This window comes from Suncus etruscus, chromosome 4 (genome assembly GCF_024139225.1).
Source record: "Suncus etruscus isolate mSunEtr1 chromosome 4, mSunEtr1.pri.cur, whole genome shotgun sequence".
Taxonomy (NCBI): domain Eukaryota; kingdom Metazoa; phylum Chordata; class Mammalia; order Eulipotyphla; family Soricidae; genus Suncus; species Suncus etruscus.
In genome coordinates this window covers 37,130,021-37,152,363 of record NC_064851.1, presented here as the reverse complement: position 1 = coordinate 37,152,363, position 22,343 = coordinate 37,130,021, and the positions used below count along the sequence as shown (strand labels likewise).

General features: G+C 37.1%; 1 protein-coding gene across 1 annotated transcript in view; it reads left to right on the top strand.

Moving 5' to 3' along the window:
- LOC126005944 (uricase) overlaps nt 1-22,343 on the top strand; it is a 50,146-nt gene that overhangs the window by 6,004 nt on the left and 21,799 nt on the right. Inside the window, exons 2-4 of the mRNA XM_049771276.1 lie at nt 16,568-16,786; nt 19,689-19,805; nt 19,904-19,982. Coding sequence (XP_049627233.1) covers nt 16,568-16,786; nt 19,689-19,805; nt 19,904-19,982 — 415 coding nt within the window. The remainder of the gene's footprint in view (nt 1-16,567; nt 16,787-19,688; nt 19,806-19,903; nt 19,983-22,343) is intronic.

Below are 22,343 nucleotides of genomic sequence, written 5' to 3'. Positions count from 1 at the left end.
GAAAGGGAGAAGCCAGAGGAGCACGGTTGCTCCGCTCCCCTTCCAAACGGTGCACAGCATTTAGCCAATGAATACAATCACAACACGTAGAAAAACACGCAGTACTAGTGTGACAATGGGGAAACAACATGGGCCAGTGCCAGACATAGAGAATGAAGATGGCAACTCTGATGACTTGAACATGATCAACCACCTAGTCAGTCTCTCAGATAAGGAGTTTAGAGTTGCAATATGGAACATGTTCAAAGAACTCAAACAAAGTATAGAAGAGAAAACTAAAAAGAATCAGGAGAATATGAAGATAGAAATGAGAAAACTCCAAACGGAAATTTCAGATCAAATAACAGGTCTGAGAAACTCAGTAGATGAATTGAAGAAAAACATGTTTGAGATTTCCCACAGGTTAACAGCAGCTGAGGATAGAATCAGTACACTGGAAGATGAGATACATAACAATTACATACAGCAGAAGAAATTGGAAAAAAGCCTCAAAGCAAATGATCAAACAATGGAAAAATTACTCAAAGAATGGGAACAGATGAAAATAGAAGTCTATGATAAGCTCAACAGAAACAACTTAAGAATCATTGGAGTCCCAGAGACTCAGGAAGAAAATCTCCGGGAAGAATCAACAGTCAAGAACATCATTAAAGAGAAACTACCAGAGATAATGAATACATGTGATCAAATCCTGCATGCCCGAAGAGTGCCAACTAAAAGAGACCCCAGAAAAAACACCCCAAGACACATCCTAGTCACAATGACGAATCCCATAGATAGAGACAGAATTCTGAAAGCAGCAAGATCGAAAAGAGAAATTACATTTAAGGGAACATCTTTGAGATTTACTGCAGACCTGTCACCAGAAACACTCAAGGCCAGAAGGCAGTGGTGGGACATAGTGACAAAACTCAATGAAATAAATGCTTCGCCTAGAATACTGCACCCAGCAAAACTCACTTTCAGGTTTGAAGGAACAATACATAGTTTCACAGACAAACAACAGCTCAAAAACTTCACAGACTCAAAACCATTCTTAAAAGAAAAACTGAACGGCATACTTTAAGACAAAGCTTACCAACAGACACACCAAACTTTAATATAAAGATGGCACTAACTCCCAGGACAATTCTTTCTCTCAATGTCAATGGACTAAATGCACCAGTTAAGAGACACAGAGTGGCTAAATGGATCAAAAAACTCAATCCAACCTTCTGCTGCCTACAAGAAACGCACCTGAATAGTCAGAACAAACATAGACTCAAAATAAAAGGCTGGAGGAAAATCATCCAAGCAAACAACACCCAAAAAAAAGCAGGAGTGGCCATATTAATATCAGATGATGCAAACTTTATACTTAGGAAAGTAGTAAGGGACAAAGATGGACATTTTGTATTAATCAAGGGATATGTACAGCAGGAAGAAATCACCCCCCTAAACATATATGCACCGAATGAGGGGCCAGCAAAATATTTAATACAACTGTTGACAAATCTGAAAAATAATATCAATAACAACACAATAATTGTGGGAGACCTCAACACGGCATTGTCAACACTAGACAGGTCAACCAGACTGAAACCCAACAAGAATATACTAGACCTGAGGAGAGAAATGGAAGTAAGAGGCCTAGTAGATATATACAGGACACTCCACCCCCAGAGGCCTGGATACACATTTTTCTCTAATGTACATGGGACATTCTCCAGGATAGACTACATGTTAGCACACAAAACATATCTCCATAATATCAAGAGGATAGAAATTTTGCAGGCTGCCTTTGCTGACCACAAAGCCCTGAAATTATATATAAACTACAAAGGGACACAGAAGAAAAATTTTAACACCTGGAAGTTAAATAGCCTCATACTGAATAATCAGTGGGTCCGAGATGAAATCAAAGAGGAAATCAAAACCTTCCTGAAAACAAATGACAATGGAGAAACAATTTATCAGAACCTATGGGACACAGCAAAAGCAGTACTGAGAGGAAAATTTATAGCTTTGCAAGCACACATCAGGAAAGAAGAAGGGGCATACCTGAATAGCTTAATGACGCAGCTCATAGAATTAGAAAGTGCTCAACAAAAGGATCCAAAAATAGGGAGGCAGAAGGAAATAACAAAGCTGAGAGCAGAAATCAATGAAGTGGAAACCAGAAAAACCATCCAAAAGATCAACGAAAGCAGAAGTTGGTTCTTTGAAAAAATAAACAAGATTGATAGACCACTGGCAAAACTAACAAAGAAAGAAAGAGAGAGAAACTTGATAACTCGTATTAGGAATGAAAAAGGAGAGATCACTACTGATATGGTAGAGATTCAAAGGGTAATCAGAAACTACTTTGAGAAACTCTATGCCACTAAAAATGAAAACCTGGCAGAAATGGATAAATTTTTGGAATCTTATAATCTTCCACGATTGAATGAAGAGGATGTAGCATATCTAAACACACCCATTACTATTGAGGAAATTAAGAAAGTAATCAAATGTCTGCCCAAAAACAAAAGCCCAGGCCCAGATGGATTTACTAATGAATTCTTTCAAACCTTTCAAGAGGAACTACCAATCCTGGCAAGACTCTTTCATGAAATTGAAAAAACAGGAAAACTTCCAAATAGCTTTTATGAAGCCAACATTACCTTGATACCTAAACCAGACAGAGATGCTACGAAAAAAGAAAATTACAGACCAATATCGCTGATGAATGCAGATGCAAAGATCTTCAACAAAATCCTGGCAAATAGGATTCAATGCCTCATTAAGAAGATCATCCACTACGATCAAGTAGGTTTCATTCCAGGAATGCAAGGCTGGTTTAACATCCGTAAATCTATCAACATAATACACAACATCAACAGCAAGAAAAATAAAAATCACATGATCATATCAATCGACGCAGAGAAAGCATTTGACAAGGTCCAACACCCATTCTTGATCAAAACTCTCAGCAAGATGGGAATGGAGGGAACCTTTCTCAATATAGTTAAGGCCATCTACCACAAGCCAGAGGCAAATATTGTCCTCAATGGAGAAAAACTGAAATCCTTTCCTCTAAATTCTGGCACAAGACAAGGCTGTCCTCTCTCACCACTCCTATTCAACATAGCACTGGAAGTACTCGCTATAGCGATTAGGCAAGAAAAGGATATCAAGGGAATCCAGATAGGAAAGGAAGAAGTCAATCTCTCACTGTTTGCAGATGACATGATACTCTACTTAGAAAACCCCAAAGACTCTATCAAAAAGCTTCTAGAAACAATAGACTCATATAGCAAGGTGGCAGGCTACAAAATTAACACACAAAAATCAATGGCCTTCCTATACACCAATACTAATAAGGAAGAAACGGACATTAAGAAAACAACTCCATTCACTATAGTGTCACACAAACTCAAATATCTTGGAATCAACTTGACTAAAAATGTGAAGGACCTATACAAGGAAAACTATAAAACTCTGCTCCAAGAAATAAGAGAGGACACGCGGAAATGGAAGCATATACCCTGCTCATGGATTGGCAGGATTAACATCATTAAAATGGCAATACTCCCCAAAGCACTGTACAGATTTAATGCGATCCCCCTAAAGATACCCATGACATTCTTCAAAGAAGTGGACCAGGCACTTTTGAAATTTATTTGGAACAATAAACTCCCTCGAATAGCTAAAGCAATCATTGGGAAAAAGAATATGGGAGGAATTACTTTCCCCAACTTTAAACTTTACTACAAAGCAATAGTTATCAAAACAGCATGGTATTGGAATAAAGACAGGCCCTCAGATCAGTGGAATAAGCTTGAATACTCAGAGAATGTTCCCCAGACATACAATCATCTAATTTTTGATAAAGGAGCAAAAAATCCTAAATGGAACAAAGAAAGCCTCTTCAACAAGTGGTGTTGGCAAAACTGGGTAGCCACTTGCAAAAAATTGAACTTAGACCCCCAGCTAACATCATGTACGAAGGTAAAATCCAAATGGATTAAAGACCTCGATATCAGCCCCAAAACCATAAGATATATAGAACAATACGTAGGTAAAACACTCCAGGACATTGAGGCTAAAGGCATCTTCAAGGAAGAAACTGCACTCTCCAAGCAAGTGAAAGCAGAAATTAACAGATGGGAATATATTAAGCTGAGAAGCTTCTGCACCTCAAAGGAAATAGTGCCCAAGATACAAGAGCCACCCACTGAGTGGGAGAAACTATTCACCCAATACCCATCAGATAAGGGGCTAATCTCCAAAATATATAAGGCACTGACAGAACTTTACAAGAAAAAAACATCTAATCCCATCAAAAAATGGGGAGAAGAAATGAACAGACACTTTGACAAAGAAGAAATACAGATGGCCAAAAGACACATGAAAAAGTGCTCCACATCACTAATCATCAGGGAGATGCAAATCAAAACAACGATGAGATACCACCTCACACCCCAGAGAATGGCACACATCACAAAGAATGAGAATAAACAGTGTTGGCGGGGATGTGGGGAGAAAGGAACTCTTATCCACTGCTGGTGGGAATGCCGTCTAGTTCAACCTTTATGGAAAGCGATATGGAGATTCCTCCAAAAACTGGAAATCGAGCTCCCATACGATCCAGCTATACCACTCCTAGGAATATACCCTAGGAACACAAAAATACAATACAAAAACCCCTTCATTACACCTATATTCATTGCAGCTCTATTTACCATAGCAAGACTCTGGAAACAACCAAGATGCCCTTCAACAGACGAATGGCTAAAGAAACTGTGGTACATATACACAATGGAATATTATGCAGCTGTCAGGAGAGATGAAGTCATGAAATTTTCCTATACATGGATGTACACGGAATCTATTATGCTGAGTGAAATAAGTCAGAGAGAGAGAGAAAAACGCAGAATGGTCTCACACATTTATGGGTTTTAAGAAAAATGAAAGACATTCTTGCAATAATAACTTTCAGACACAAAAGAGAAAAGAGCTGGAAGTTCCAGCTCACCTCAGGAAGCTCATCACAAAGAGTGATGAGTTTAGTTGGATAAATAACTACATTTTGAACTGTCCTAATAATGAGAATGTATGAGGGAAATTGAGAACCTGTTTAGAGTACAGGCGGGGGTCGGGTGGGGAGGAGGGAGACTTGGGACATTGGTGATGGGAATATTGCACTGGTGATGGGTGGTGTTAAAAAAAAAGAAAAAGTATAAAAGATGCACTACAATTTAGGATTAACAAAAAAAAAAAAAAGAAAATATAAAGCTGAATTTTACCTTTCCCGAAGGATAATCACTGTTCAATTCTCTCTCTTCCTTCTGGCTCAAATATTCTTTGCCATAGACATTCTATTTGAGTTATTTGATTCTATTTGAACTTAGAATTCCCTTGTGCTGAAAGCAAAAAGTCTAAAATTCCATAAAAAGTGATGATTAGAACAGGGAACCTCTCTTGATGTTGGATAGGTTCTAGTATTAGTGCTATTTAAGTAAGGCTCTTCTGACTAAGGACTTTTTCACTATGCCAGCCTACCTGTCAACCATGTAGCTTTGGACACTCACTTTATATCTTTGAGGTAATTTTATTAAAATTATTTGGGGGGATACACCCAATAGTTTTCAGGGATAACATCACTCTCTGTGCTCAGAGATTTCTCCTGGCAGTGCTTAGGGACTATGTGATTGAACTGGGGTGGGCCATGTGTCAGGCAAACATTACTTCTGTACCATCTACCATCTCTCTAGCCCTCTAATATTTTTATTACTATTGACATAACATTGCATTATAAAATTGTAAAGAGTACAACTTTAATGTGAATCATTAAAAATTAATGTGTGTATTCCCATGGTACCATGTACTCCTAGTTAATTTTAATTATTTTTACTTATTATTATTTAAATATTAAATTATTTTTATTAAATTATAATTTTAAATTATGGATTCTTTTCATCAAATCATAGATATTTTGTGAGAGTGAATAAAATAGTATTTACATCAATGGATAGATAGATAAGTTATTTGTTTTTAACTTTTAAACTTGATTGTGGTTGTTATTTATAATATTGTTAATAATGCTTTTTCATATACACAACTCTAAAACACACCCATCACTAGATTACCTTCCTAAAAAAGACTACTCAGTTCCCTGATTGTGTTACCTTTGGCCCTTTGTTGCTACCCCTCTGTGTATCTTTAAGTCCCACATATAAACAAGATCATTCTATATCTGATGCTTTCCTTTAGATTGACTTCACTCAACATTATTGGATAGAAAAAATTTAAATACTATAGAAATATTAATGCATGCAGTGGCATGAGCAATTTTTCTTCTGTTAGGTTCAGAAAGCTTCTTTCCTCTATCTTTTAGTGGAGATTTTTGTTACCAGTGATAATGGATGGATAATTGTGATCTCTGATGAAGAGGGAAAGAATACACCATTAGGGGTAAGGAGGAATGATCTATTTTTCTCCTCCTGCCCGTGTCACATAGAAACTGCAGTGCTCAGGGGTTACTTCCAGCTGAATCTCTGTGTTATTGGGGGTTTTTAGGGAGGGGATCACTCCTGGAGATCCAAAAGGGCCATGTGGTGTCAATGCTATTCAAGACAAGTCCTTTAACCCCCTGCATTGTCTTTCTGAAGTTACATATGTCAATGTATGTATTTTTATAGAATTCTCTTCCAACCCATTTTTGGGAGAGTCTATCAATTCTTTGTTGTGGGGTTTCTTGGCTCCATCCCAAAGAAACCTGAGAGCCCCTTTCAAGTTCCTACTCCTATATGGAGAAGCAGTTAAGAAAATTACCATTTTCACACAATTTAGTGATGAGTTGTTGTTTTTTTTTTTGTCATTGGTAAAAGTATGAAATAACATGAGTACCTTTAATGGAATCTTTATTAAGCCACTTTTCTTTCAAAATTATGCATGTGAGTTATACTGTTTTTAAAACATCTGCTTGTCAAATTCCTTCAAGGCATGCTTTGAACAGAATTTAAGGCATATCCCCTCCAGCTCTGGATAGAAAAAATAAACCACTCTGTAATCTGTAGCACAACGACATTTTCTACTAGATATCAATATTTTTCGTTTGACATTTTGTAGTTCCTAGACAGCCAAAAAAAAAAACCCAAAAAACCCTAGCTGTTTCTATATTGTTCCTATCATTACGTATTAAGAATCACCAGAATGATATTAAGATTTTTCATATGCGTGTGCTTCTTTCTCATATGAGTTCAACATTTCCCCCTGAAGTCCTTTTTGCTCACAATCACCCATGAAAATAAGAAAAAGGAAAAATATACGTAGGGAAATGGAAGACCTTACCTGGCACATTCCAAAGACAAAGAGAGTGTCTCCACGCACAGTTCTGCAACTGAAGTGGTACTTAGGTTGGTACGATGGAGCCCAAATGGCTATTATACTCTTAATTCTCTCTTGTGAAAGGCAGAAGTGATTCTTAGAATAAGCTCATCTAAGGTTTAGTAGAAAATTTGGTCATTTTCCGTCCAGCCTTGACTCCTGGATCCCAGACATAGAAATGACAGAGCTCTCCACAACAGCTCCAGGAACCAAATCCCCTCCAGGGCATTCATAACATGCGCTAGTTCTAAATTTATAACCTGACAACGAGAAAATGGGAACAACTTGATCTAAGAGCAAGTTGTCCTTCCTCATCAGCCAACGATAAGACAAAATCAGAAAACATGTCACCCTTTGCAAAAGCCAAGATCGTTATATACAGATGACTGGTTGTTACAACCAGGATGGGACAGTATGCATCCTGGGACCAACAACAACAACAACAGCAACGAAAACCTCCAGCCTAGCTTTTGGTCTACGATCTCTTCAACAACCAAGATCTCCAACTCCAGAGGTCTGACTGAGATAACCGCACCTGAACGGGTCTTCTGGAAACAGAACGAAAGACTTTATCCCAGGCTCCATCCTAGGAGCAACATAATGACCAAGACCACCAATTACAGAAGATGGATTAAAACGACACTGAAGAAGCATAACTGCTAGAATCACAAAGAAAGACTCCATCATAAGCTCCATTCCTTGAGCTGCACAGTCACCAAGATCTCTAGATACAGAGGTCTGATTTTACCATTCAAGATGAAGCAGAAATCTTTCATACACCACAAATGCACCGAGGGGCGAGTAAATGATCATACAAGGAGTCTACAGTTAATCCCATGACAGTATACTTCAGGGGTGGAAAACCCTGCAACTCCTAGGCCAAGGGAATTCCCTCTATACTATCCCCAATACTTAATGTGCCTATGCAGGGGAAAAAGAAAAAAAAACCCACAAAATAATCATCTTTCCACACATTTATTTATTGATTGATCGATTTTTGACGTCTTTATTTTGGTGTAGATATTGAAGTTGATATCTCCAATTTTATTTTATTTCATTTTATATTTTTTATCTTATTGTTCTTTCTTTTTGCACTCCGGCATGATTTGATTTCAGAACCAAGACTATTGTGCAGTGCTTGTCTTTATTGCTGTAGTGCTCACTGGATATTTAATTAGATATTTCTTTCTGTATTGTTGTGGTGTTTCAATTACCTTTTTCATGTCCTCTCTCAAACTGAGGTTGAAAGCCTCTAGAAGGTCTCTGCCCATTTTCAGTGTATTTGACTTTTTTTTGTTTTTGTTTTTTCTTATTTTGTACCCCATTATATTGCTTTTTTCTTTTCTTCAAACAAAACCACATAACTCTATTTATCTAGCTCTGCCTCTTAAATAGAGGGGGAAACAAGGGAGGGTACCAGGACCACACAGATGTATGACCACTAATAGTAAGCTAGACAAAGAGAGGACCACCTACTCTAGCAGCCTGGGGGTTGATGGTGGGGTATATGGGTTGCAGAAAGGGAACTGGGATGGGGGGAGGACAAATTTGGTGATGGGTATTTCTCTGATTCAATGTTAATATGTACCTAAAATATTACTATGAAAGATATGTAACCCATTCTAATCACAACAAAATTTTAAAAAATTTGGTCATTTTAAAACTTTTAGTTCATAAATCTTTTTCTTAGTTTCTCAACTTTTTTTAACCTCAAATCTGTTCTCTGAGCCTTCTAGAAGAATGACAATCAACATAAATTTCTGTAGGAACTAGAAATAAGAGGAAAAATAACATACATAAAATTCATTGTAAAATCTCTGAGAATTTCTCTTAGATTACAATTATTTGCAAGCAAATGATTCCCCACTCCATTGTATTTTGAGACAGACCCAAGAAATAGGTTGTTGTGCTGTGTGTGTGTGTGTGTGTGTGTGTGTGTGTGTTTACCTTGTATAGAACCTGGAAAACAGTGAAGTCTGCTGATGTTTTGTCCAGAGTATTACTCTAAGTAGTAATTGATTTTGTTTCCTCAAACCATGCAAGTTTGAGGAAGAAACAAACCAAAGATAAGCCAAGTACAAAGAAAAAAAGGCTGTGTCATAGCGGCAGGCTCTGATTCTATAACTCAGTCTGAATTGGAGGTACATAGGCATTTATCTCTAAAGTAATTTGAAGGACCCGTGGGCACAAAAATCTTGCTTATTCTTGGTATTTATAGCTAACATTTATTGATCACATATTATTAACTTAGACCTCTTTTCTTGGGTGTTTTTATTTTTTAAACGTTCTGACAGTCTGAAAAGTGGATGATTATCTACCATTATTTCTATTTTACAGCTGGAGAAGAATGTTTTCATTTACAAAGTTAATTCAGATATCAGAACACAGGTTCACTTCTGGCCATGGGGATGGCCCAGAATCCATCCTCTCAGCTACATGCTTTTCTTTCCTTGGAGAGCAATCTGTGTTTTACTGTCCAGTTATCTTTAATGTAGATCTTGGTGCCATACTCAGTCTATCACATTCAATATGGTTCTGGTACCTGCTTCTGATTTTGGTAACTACAGGACTTGGAGACTTTATAGAGAAGAATAACTTCAGTTCTGGTTACTGCCATGATCTTTTCTGGGATGTCCTATGAGAGCCTCTTGACTATCCCACACTGTGTTTGTTCAATCATGCTTCAGTCTCAGATGGTTATGTTCTCTTAATTCTGACTTATTGCTCAGCAAACTTAATGACTTAGGCTTTTCTGAGGCTCTGAGGCCTCCCTAGGAGCTTGCGAAGGAGCTCTGACCTTTTATTTTGTGTCATGCATGAATTACATTATGGCTGCACTGGGCTGGAGCATTCTGTAACAATATGCACACTTTGTTCAGTGCCACTGACTATTCTCAATCCTGCTTATTCTGGGTTTTGTTCTCTGGTGGTGTCTGATTTCTAGGCTGTGGTGCTCAGAAAGGTAGAAGGTACTTTCCCATGGTTCTGTAAAGAGGAGCTTCGTTATTGGGGTTAAGGTGAAGAGACTTTTTCTCTATTTTAAGTATTTGCCTTAACTCTTCCATGTCACCACAAGGCAGTGAAAGTAGTGGTACAGTGTTCATTTATTCACTCCACATTTTTTAAAAGCACCTATTTATGTAGGCACTATGGGATGGAGTTGCCATGACAACTGGGATAAAAATTGTTCTTTCATAGTTCACCATGCTTAAATGAATCATACACAAGAAGAATAGATTGCAAACAATTTGATAAAGATTCTGATAATAGCATAACAATGTGTTTCAAGAGCACATAAAAGGGTGTCTACTGTTGATTTGAAGGAATTTCTCAGGCAGATTACTGGAAGAAAGTGACTTCTGAGACTTAGAGGATGACTAAGAAATGAGGCAGGTGAAGAGGTTGGAGGTCAAGTAACACGGCAAACCAGATTTTCAAGAAAGAAGGAATGGGGTTGGAGAAATAGTAGGTTAATTGCTTGGCTAGCATGCAGTTGACTTTGATTCTTCAGCACCACAGATGACTGACTCCCCATATATTACTTGAAGTGATACCTGAGCACAGAGCATTAATCCTTAAGCTTTGAGCACCCTGGACATGAACACCCCTTCAAAAGATAAAAGGAACAAAGAATGAATACAACTTTAAAGGCTAAAGGTGGTAAATGTAGGCTAAAGTTTAGAAGCCACAAAAAGCTAAGCATAACAGAAGACAAGTTTGAAATAGATTGTGGCAAGGTGTGAAGCAGGGGAAGTGAGCAGAGGTGAAGATATAACAAGTGGCTACAGTTTTGCTTTTCTATGGATCACACCCTGAACAACCTTAACTTGGGCAAAAACTGGAAAGACATTGTAATGAAGGATAACCTACACTGAACTGTGCTCAGGGATTACTTTTGGTTTTGAGCTCAGCGACCACACCTGGTGGGCACGAGGAAACCATATGGGGTGACAGGGAATGAACTCTGTTCAGACATTCCAAATCTCAGAGATATGTTTGGAGATCAACTTGAAGCATGTCCTTTCAGGCTCTGTGCCCAAGTTCATTCCCCTTCTCAACTGATTAACAACTAAAAAGTAACTTCTTTTAAACAATAACGACAATAACAATACCAACTTCAACTTCTGATTTTGGCTAATATTTTTAAATTACTCTAGAGGATTTAGTGATTTTTAATAAAAATTGATGATTAGATTTCGATCATAAATTAATAAAATGAATTATTATTAGTTTGTCTATTTATGTATACCACCAGGTGCAAATAGTAGGTACCTTTGCCCTCCCAGACTCACTGCACACTTTTATTTTTGCCACTTTGCATCATTGACATTTTAATGTTCGGTTTCAATTCTAAATAAAATAATGTGTTCTGTTCCTCTACTCCTGCCCTTTATTCTAAAACACTGATAAAGCTAGGGACCTAATTGTGGAGATGGATTTTTTTGCTAACAAGGGATCCAGTTTCAGACAAGGGCACTAATGAACCAATTACCACACTCTCTTTAAGTGTCTCTTAGGTAAAATCATAGGCCCTCTCCAAACTCTTGAAGGTACTCTGGACCCGTCACTAATTACTCTTCTCAGCTGCAAGTAGATGCGATTTGCAAATCCTTTTGGTTGATTTGAGGGCATTTTTATTGACTATGACTCTTGTTAAAATAAAGAGAGAAAGAGAGCGATTAACAGATTTCCAGCTTAATATAGTGAAAAAAAGGTAGAATAAAAATATATATACACTGCTGCTAGAAATACACAATTTGGAGTCAACAGACCTGAACATGAATCCTGGCCTACTATTTTTCTTTTTTTAAACATTTTTTTTGTCTTGGGACCACACCCAGCGGTGCTCAGGAGTTACTCCTGGCTCTATGCTCGCTTCTGGCAGGCTTGAGGGACCATGTGGGATGCTGGGGATCAAACCCAGGTTCATCCCAGGTCAACAGCATGCAAGGCAAATGCCCTACTGCTATGCTATCACTCCAGCTCCAAAACATTTTTATAAAACTCTTTATTAAAAATAATGTTTTCTTTCTTTAAGCATCATGATTACAGAAATATTCATGTTTGATTTAAGTCATAAAATGTACACCACCTTTCACCTGCAATATTTCCATCATCAGTGTCCCCATTTCTCTCCCACCTCCACACTCTGCCTGTCTCTGGAATAGGCATTCTGCTTTTCCCTCACCCTCTCACTCTTTCCTTTCTAACACTGTGATTTGCACTATTGTCAATGAGGGAGTGCCATGCACCAGTACCTTATATATTTTAGTATTAAACCTTTATAAGATGGGTATTGGGTGAATAGTTTTTCCCATTTCATTAATAGCCTTTGTATTTTAGTCACTGTTTACTTTGAAGTGCAGAAGCTTTTAAGTTTAATGTAGTCCCATTTATTTATTTCTATTTCTACTTGCATGAACAGTGGTGTTTCCTCCTTGAAGATGTCTTTAGTCTCAATATCATGGAGTGTTTTGTCTATGTTTTTCTCTTTGTACCTTATGACTTCAGGTCTGATAGCAAGATCTTTAATACATTTTTATTTGATCTTTGCATGGTGTTAGATAGAAGTCTGAGTTCACTTTTCTGCATGTGGATGACCAGTTGTCCCAACACCACTTGTTGAAGAGGCTTCCTTGCTTCATTTTGCACTTCTTGCTCCTTTATCAAAGATTAATTAATTGTATATTTTGGGGCTGTTCTCTATATATTCAAGTCTATTCCATTGATCTGAGGGTCTGTCTTTATTCCAACACTGCTGTTTTACTGACTGTTGCTTTGTAGGTTAAAGTTGGGAATGGTGATACCCCTATATTATTTTTCCTAAGGATTATTTTAGCTATTCATGGGTGTTTATTGTTCCAATGAATTTCAGGAATGTTTGGTCCACTTCTTTGAAAAAATGTTATTGATACCTTTAGAGGGATTGCATTAAATCTGTTCAATGTTTTGGGAAGTGCTGCCATTTTAATTACGTTAATCATCCCAATCCATGAGCAGGGTACATGTTTCCATTTCCTTCTGTCCTCTTTTATTTCTTGGAGCAGTGTTTTGTAGTGTTTGTATGTGTGTGTGTATGTGTGTGTGTGTGTGTGTGTGTGTGTGTGTGTGTGTATCTTTCACCTCTCTAGTTGACTCGAATGTACTGTGAATTCACTAATGTGAATGGGATTGTTTTTAATGTCTACTTTCTCTTCTCTTATTATTTGTATATAAATAGGACATAGATTTTTGCGTGTTAATTTTGTAGTCTGCTACTTTATGACACAAGTCTATCATTTCTAGAAGCTTTTTGGTAGAATATTTACAATTTTATAAATAAAGTATCATGTCATATGTGAATGGTGAGAGCTTGAATTCTTCTTTTCCTATCTGGATGTCCTTGATATCTTTTTCTTGCCTGATTGCTATGGCAAATACGTTCAGTACTATGATGAACAGAAGTAGTGAGGGGTGGCTGTCTTGCCTTGCTCCAGATCTTAGAGAAGGCCTTTAGTTTTTCCCCATTGAGCATAGTAGTTGCCATGGGCTTGTTGTAAATGACTATACTAAGAAAAGTTTCTTTCATTCCCATCTTATTGAGAATGTTCATCATGAATGAGTGTTGGACCTTGTCAAATACTTTCTCTGCATCTACTGGTATGACCACATTATTTTTAGTTTTCTTTTTGTTTATATGGTGTTTTACATCATTGACTTGCATATGTTAAACCATCCGTGCATCTCTGGAATGAATCCTACTTGTTCATGGTGTATGACCTTCTGGATGAGACATCGGATCCTATTTGCTAGAATTTTGTTGAGGATCTTTGCATCTATGTTTATCAAAGATATTGGTTTATAATTCTCTTTTTTGGTGGTATCTCTGTCTGCTTTTGTTATCAGGGTGATGTTAGCTTCAGAGAAACTAGTTGGGAGTTTCTTCATTTTCCTGGAAGATCCTGGCAGTAGATAATCTTTAAAAGTTTGAAAGAATTCACTAATGAATCCATCTGGGCCTAGGTTTTTATTTTGGGGGATGACTTGTGTTTGTTTTTTGTTTTTGGGGCCACACCTGGTGATGCTTAGGGGTTACTCCTGGCTATGCACTCAGAAATTGCTCCTGGCTTGGGGGACCATATGGGACACTGGGGATCAAATCCAGCTCTGTCCTTGGTCATCCGTGTGCAAGGCAAACAACCTACCACTGTGCTATCATTCTGGTTGGGGAAGATTTTGATTACCATTTCAATTTCTTCAATTGATGGATCTGTTCAGATCCTAGATACTAGATTATCTTGGTTCAATCTTGGGAGGTTATAGAAATCCAAGAATTGATCCATTTCTTCCATATTTTCTTCTTTTGTAGCATACAGTTTCTCAAAATAACCTCTGATTATCCTTGAATTTATGCAGTTTCTGTAGTAACCTCCCCCTTTTCATTTCTATTTTATTTCTAGTCATCATGTGACTAGAATGTGCCTAGGGGTGTTTTCCTTGAATCTCCTTTAGCTGGTACTCTGTAATCATCCAGGATATGGTGGCATGCACTCCTGCTCTGAGAACTTCTCTGTAAATGGGGCTGGAGAGATAGCATGGAGGTAGGGAGTTTGCCTTGCATGCAGAAGGACGATGATTCAAATCCCAGCATCCCATATGGTCCCCTGAGTCTGCCAGGAGCGATTTCTGAGTGTAGAACCAGGAGTAACCCCTAAGTGCTGCCGCGTGTGACCCAAAAACAAAAAGAAAAAAGAACTTCTCTATAATGATGTCTTTGACTATTGATTCTTCATGGACATTTTCTTCCTGGTTATCTGGGACTCCAATGATTGTTAATGAGTTTTTGTTGAGTTTATCAAATACTTCTATTTTAATATGTTCACATTCTTTGAGGATGTTTTCCATTGTCTGACCATTTGTATTAAGGCTCTTTTTCAATCTCTTTTGTTGTACAGAGTTGCTATGCATCTCATCTTTCAGCTCACTGATTCTGTTCTCAGCAGCTGTTACTCTGCTGGAGACACTGTCCAGTGAGGTTTTCATTTCACCTACCAAGTTTTTTCAGTCCTATTACTTCAGTTTGAAATTTTCTCATTTTGATTTTCATATCACCTTGACTCTTACTTATAATTTGTTTGGTTTGTTCCTTGGTTTCTTTGAGTTCTTTGAACATCCTTCAGATTTTTCTGTAGTCTTTATCAGAGAGGCTATATAGGTGACTGGTATTTGTTGGGTCTGTGGGGCTATCATCTTTAAGCATCTTCTTTAAGCATGGTGGTGTTCTGTGTTGTTTCTCCACTGTTTCCTTTATAGTGTGGTTTTTTCTATGTGTTGTGCTGGGGTTCATTGTCTAAAGGATGTGCATGCTTTTATCATCGAGCAGTTCTCTCTGGGTCCCATCTTGGCATGGGCATTTGCTGTTTGTTAGCCATACAGGGGGTGGGTGTGGTCTGTACCATACTGGCCTGTACCCCTAACTGGTCTGTACCCCTAACTGGTCTGCACTCCTAGCTAGGTACTGTGTGGGTTGTGGAAGTGAGTGCCACTTGTTGCTGCCTTTCTGTTAATGACAGAATATCATGCCTCCAACATTCTAACATCACACCTTCCACTAGGTAGATTGGAAGGTACTATGGTGCCCTCTTTTATTCCTTCAACATGGTAACCTAAATTCTGTAGATCAATTACTTTTCTAACTATGTGATACAGGGTGATTCACTTGAACCTTAGTTTCTCCCTAGTAAACTGGGGATAATACTACCTCATAGAATTGTTAAAAGGATTATATTAAACAGTTTGATACAGAAATTACCATCTTCATGAAGAAAGCCATCTATCTATCTTTTTTTGTTTTTGTTTTTGAGTCATACCCGGCAGCACTCAGGGGTTACTCCTGGCTCTATGCTCAGAAATAACTTCTGGCAGGCACAGGGGACCATATGGGATGCTGGGATTCGAACCACTGTCCTTCTGCATGAAAGGCAAACGCTTTACCTCCATGCTATCTCTCTGGCCCCGATCTATCTAGCTTTAAGTCAATTTGATTTATTTATCTGCTTAGTGAATGCTCTTTTCTCCCTATAATTTCCTATTCTTCAATAGTTGGGTAGAATCATGATTATATGAATTCTCTAAATTTTACTTTTATAATTATGTGACAAAATATGGCTTAAAGAAGTCACAGTTGAAGGTTTACTTTCACTGAACCTTTAATAAGATGATTATGTTTTCATTGCAGAATGATGAAGTGGAGTTTGTCCGAACTGGCTATGGAAAGGATATGGTAAAAATTCTCCATATTAAACGAGATGGAAAATATCACACTATTAAGCAGGTGGCAACATCAGTTCAACTTACTCTGAGCTCCAAGAAAGATTACCTGTATGGAGATAATTCAGACATAATTCCTACTGATACCATCAAGAACACCGTTCATGTCTTGGCAAAATTAAAAGGGGTATGTGTTATTCTTTTTAGATACTGTCTTCCTTAAAGTAAACTTTGCTATACTATAGCATGAGTGTGTTATTATTTTTTTAAATAATATTTTTTTATTTAAACACCTTGGTTACAAACATGATTGTGATTGGGTTTCAGTCAAGAGTGTTATTATTTTTATTTTTATTTTTTGGGCCACACCCGTTTGATGCTCAGGGGCTACTCCTGGCTAAGTGCTCAGAAATTGCCCCTGGCTTGGGGGGACCATATGGGACGCAGGGGGATCGAACCACGGTCCTTCCTTGGCTAGTGCTTGCAAGGCAGACACCTTACCTCTAGTGCCACCTCGCCGGCCCCAAGTGTGTTATTATTTTTAACCTTTTTACTTTTCTGGAAGAGATGTGGTGATTCAAATCAGGGTTTCTTTTCACATTTATGTCATAGGAAGTTTTTCTATTCTATTTTAATATTCTCTTTGCTTTCCTGTTGTGACTTTTGCATCTGGAGGTGTTCTTATGTGTTGTTGTATAATGTAGTAACTAGAGAAATCAAGTTGGAAGGTAGATGAGAAAGGAAAGTAAACGGAGAACAGGGATTGGGGCTTCTAATAATATGGTGATGTGGGAGAGTGGTTTAGCTGTACATCTAAAGCAAGACTCAACTACACTTGACTGCCAATGTGGCTGGCAGGGAATGAGATTGGGGGTAGAGGGGGTAATGTATCACTGGTGATGGGATTGACAGTGGTGGTAGGAATAGTGTTGAAATATATGCTTAATATATAATATATTATATCATTTGTATTATATATAAAATATATGCCTAATAATATGCCTAAATATAATTAGTGTTGAAATATATCTCTAAACTCAACTATATATAACTTTTTATTTATAAATATAGTTATAATTATAAATAACAATGATTGTTCAATTAAATACAATTTTTTCTAATTTTATTTTATTTTATTGAAACCGTTGTGATTTACAAAGTCCTTCACAGTTGGCTCTCATACATACAATGAATCAGGGCCAGTCCAACCCCCAGTGTTGACCTCCCCCCACCAATGTTCCCCATTTGCATCCCATACCACCCCTTTCAACCCCCCAGCTGCTCATATAAAGGTTTCTTCATTTGCTCATGGTGACATATAAAGAGGAGAAAAAAATATGTGGCCTCAGCCACTGAGCATAGCAAAGCTCTCTCTCCTTGGGTTTCCCAACCTGGGAGTGACAGTGCTCCTGAGTCACAACAAGGACTCCAGGACTCTCTACCTCAGTTTCTTAGGCTCTATTCTAAAATTACCAACTTACAGAAAGCTTGCTTAATAACAAAAACAAATGCCCAGTGACTTCAAGAGCTTGCCTAGCAAGTAAGAGGCCTTGAATGGGAACTTCGGTGCTGCCAGCTTGGATGAAGTAGTTCAAACACTCCCTATTAAGGATGAAAAAAAAAAAAAAAACAACAACAAAGCTCACCCCTGTGTTCTTTTCCTTTGGTTCTCAACTTTTTGAAACTTCTTTTTAGTGAGAATCCTATCTGACACTTCACATATTTCTTAACTATCATCATCTGCAAATCAAGGGTCCCAAGAGAATTTCAGAATAGAATTCAGCACATTTGTTATGAACTCCTTTGAGTCATATTATACATTTTTTTCTTTTAGAATGGTTTGCATTTATAGAAAAAAAGCACCATATCTCTTCCAGGTGTTATTATAGAAGAAAAATGTTAGTTCAATTACATTTTGCAATCTATTTATTGCAATTTACTTTTAATGTCATGACTTTTCCAGCTTCCTGACCATATCTAATGACCATATCTAATATCCATATCTAATGGCAATGGTGCTCTTCAAACAGGACTTGTGTCTGTTCAAAGATGATGTTTTAGCATGACCACCTTGGGTTTCTCTTTTTTTGTTTGTTTGTTTGTTTGGGGTTTTTGGCCACACCCAGTGATGCTCTGGGGTTACACCTGACTCAAAGCTCAGAAATCGCTCCTAACTTGGGGGACCATATGGATCGAATCGCGTTCAGTCCTCGGTCAGCCATGTGCAAGACAAAAGCCCTACTTCTGCACCACAGCTCCGGCCCCTACCTTGGGTTTTTTTTTTTTTATCGAAAAATGTATTATTTCTCTCCTGGTGTCATTTAAATATTAGTTAACTTATATTTAACTGGGCCACCGGTAGATTTATGACAATCTATGAAACTTTTAAATTGCTGATCAAACAGTTTTTATTTCATTGAAATTGAACTAGCCCTTCACGAACATTTTTCCTTGGAAAATGAAGTAGTCCACTGCCTGCCTCATAAACAGACCTGACTGTTACAGAACATTCTGTAATACTGTAGATAGAGCAGGGATGACTGCACCAATTGTGAGGAAAACCTGAATGTTAAGTCACTTTTTGCTCCTTCGTTGATTAACATATCTCCTTCTTTAACATTTTTTTTTTAAAGCAAGATAGGGTCTCATCTTGTGAAAGGACCAAATTCATTCTCTCAAGAGCTTTCTATGGCCCAGTGCTAACCTTGTAGGTCTGGGGCTGTGAGTTAAATCCCTGGAACTCAATAATCAAAAATAAGTACTCAAAAAAAGAGGCACTTCTGTTGGAATTCCTCTGGTGCTAATTTTGCCTCTCAAAACAGATGTGTATGAACACCCAAACTAAAATTTGTTCCACTGTACTTTTCAGCAGGGAAACCAAGTATGTAAGCAATAACTGTGCAGACCTTAGTCCTGGTAACAACACAAAAGTGCTGGGAAAGAAAAAAAACACAATAATTTTACTGTTCAACTCTTTTTTAAAAGTCATTTTGTGTTTTTCTGAGATGCTATGGGTATTTACATTTTATTTTTAAATGGGGCAAGTGTTTTTATTTTGACTGCTAGCATTTGTTTTTCCTTTTTTCCAGATCAAAAACATAGAAGTCTTTGCTCTGAATATCTGTGAGCATTTCCTTTCTTCTTTTAGCCATGTCACCCGAGCTCACGTTTGTGTAGAAGAGGTCCCTTGGAAACGTTTTGAAAAGGTTATCTCATTTCTTTGTGATCTCCATTTAATTAAAGAAACTGGTTTTATGGCATATGCAAAAATTTTACTGGAAACACATTTTTTTCTAATTTTCAGAACGGAATTAAGCATGTCCATGCATTTATTCACACTCCCACTGGAACGCACTTCTGTGAGGTTGAACAGATGAGGAATGGTGAGAAAATATTTTTCATATTTTTATTCTGCAATAGCTATTTTTGTGTTTCTGCTTCTAAACAACTATGATTATTAACACTGAAGTAAATGGTAAAGAATTATAAACCTAAAATGGTAAGTAACACGGTTGATTTGAACTTAAAGAATCGTTTGTTTTTTATCTTAAAACAAAAAAAATAAAATAATACATTTTATGACATACCTGGGAGTTCAATGGGATACATTTTTTGACTTTTAATTTTAATCACAGTTTTTAAAATACTGTTAAGAGTAAGGGTTTATGTGTACAACATTTCAACACTACCACCAGCACTCCAGTGTGTTCATTTCCCTTCATTTTCCAGTGTCACTTTGTCCTTCACTCCTCGACTTGGAAAGCTCACTTCTGTAGACCAAATCTCAGGCTCTGTTGCTTTTGGCCATTTGTTATTCCCTTGCCATGCTCCTTTGTAATGAACTAAAAAGAATTATTTCCTGATTTTGTGGTGAAAGAAAGAAAGAAATAAAAAAGACCCAGTTAACAGCAAACTAAAACTCTGAATTTCTAACCAATGATATTTTGGGGGTGCTATAATTAAAATAACATTTATAGAAAATATCTAGTAAATAATAATCAAGTTTATCTAATGTTTTATTTATATAATAGTAATTACTATTACTATAAAGAGGATTTTTTAAAAATGGCAATAACTATATCATTTTATTAACCATATAATTTAAAATTAGCTGTGGAATATAATGACAATACAGATCTTATTAGTAGTGATGATTGAACTTAACACATTTTTTAATGCCCAATTCTTGTTTGGGGGGAATTATTGAGGCTTTCACAGAATGTTCAATAGTTGACTAAGAGTTAAACTAGAAGACCTCTAAATTTCAAGGAACTAAATTAATACATGTATCTGTCCTGATACAAAATAAACTTTAATGATTATTATAAATTGAGTATGGCTCTGGGGCTGGCGAGGTGGCGCTAGAGGTAAGGTGTCTGCCTTGCAAGTGCTAGCCAAGGAAGGACTGCGGTTCGATCCCCCGGTGTCCCATATGGTCCCCCCAAGCCAGGGACAATTTCTGAGTGCTTATCCAGGAGTAGCCCCTGAGCATCAAACGGGTGTGGCCCGAAAAAAAACAAAAAAAATTTTTTTTGAGTATAGCTCGGAAACTTTTTTTCCTATTTTTCCTACGCTTCTTCTCTTTCCTATTTGTTCCTCTTTTTTTTAACCCTTTCTGTAACTTCTTTAACTTCTCTTTCTTCTCTAGCTCTCTAGTAAGAATCTAAAGCTATATCTCATAATATCAAAAATACTTTCGGGTTAAATAGAAGTTCCTTCCTTTGTAAATTTTAGTGGATAAGGTATTACTTGACCCTGTTTTGTTTTTGTTTTTAGACCATACTCAGTAGCACTCAGAAATTACTCCTGGCTCTGATCTCAGAAATTACTCCTGGCAGGTTCTGGGAATCATATGGGATGCTGAGAATCAAACCCGGGTCTGTCCCAAGTTGCCTTGTGTAAGGCAAATGCCCTACCACTCACTGTGTTATTGCTTCCACCCCAACATTTTTCATTGTATTAAATTCTACATGTAGCTAGATCCTTCTCAGTTTTAGATTACATTTATAAAATTATGACCATATAAAGAAGACTAAATAACTTATTCAATTAAGTTGAAAATATAATGATCTATAAAGTCATCTAAAAAAGTGGTAGATTAACTCTCTGAATTGTTTATTAATTCAATTAATAATTCAAATGCAATTCTTTTCCCTTCATCTCTTGTTACTCTTTCCTTCCTCTTTTACTTGAGTATATGACTTTTTTTTTGTTTGTTTGTTTTTGGGCCACATCCGTTTGATGCTCAGGCGTTACTCCTGGTATGCACTCAGAAATCGCCCCTGGCTTGGGGGGACCATATTGGACGCCGGAGGATCAAACCATGGTCCATTCCTTGGCTAGCACTTGCAAGGCAGACACCTTACCTCTAGCGCCACCTCACCGGCCCTGGGTATATGACTTTAACAGAGAAAGTTTTCTGACTTCTCAAACTACAATAGCTACATTCATAAATTATCAATTCTAAACTGTTCAGCAAAAAAAATAATTAAATCCATATATAGAATTTTATGTATGTGAGATGCTGGGATCATAACCAGAGCTTCACATATGCAAGCAAGTGCTCTACTGTTAAGTTACATCCTAATTGCCTATGATTTTTTAATTTTTTAGGGTCACAATAGAAGAGTAGAAATAAATTAATTTTATTTATACTTTTAATATATCAAAATATGTAGTAATCATAAAATTATTAAGATATTTTTAATTAAGGCTTTATGTGTTTTATATTTACAGAATAATCC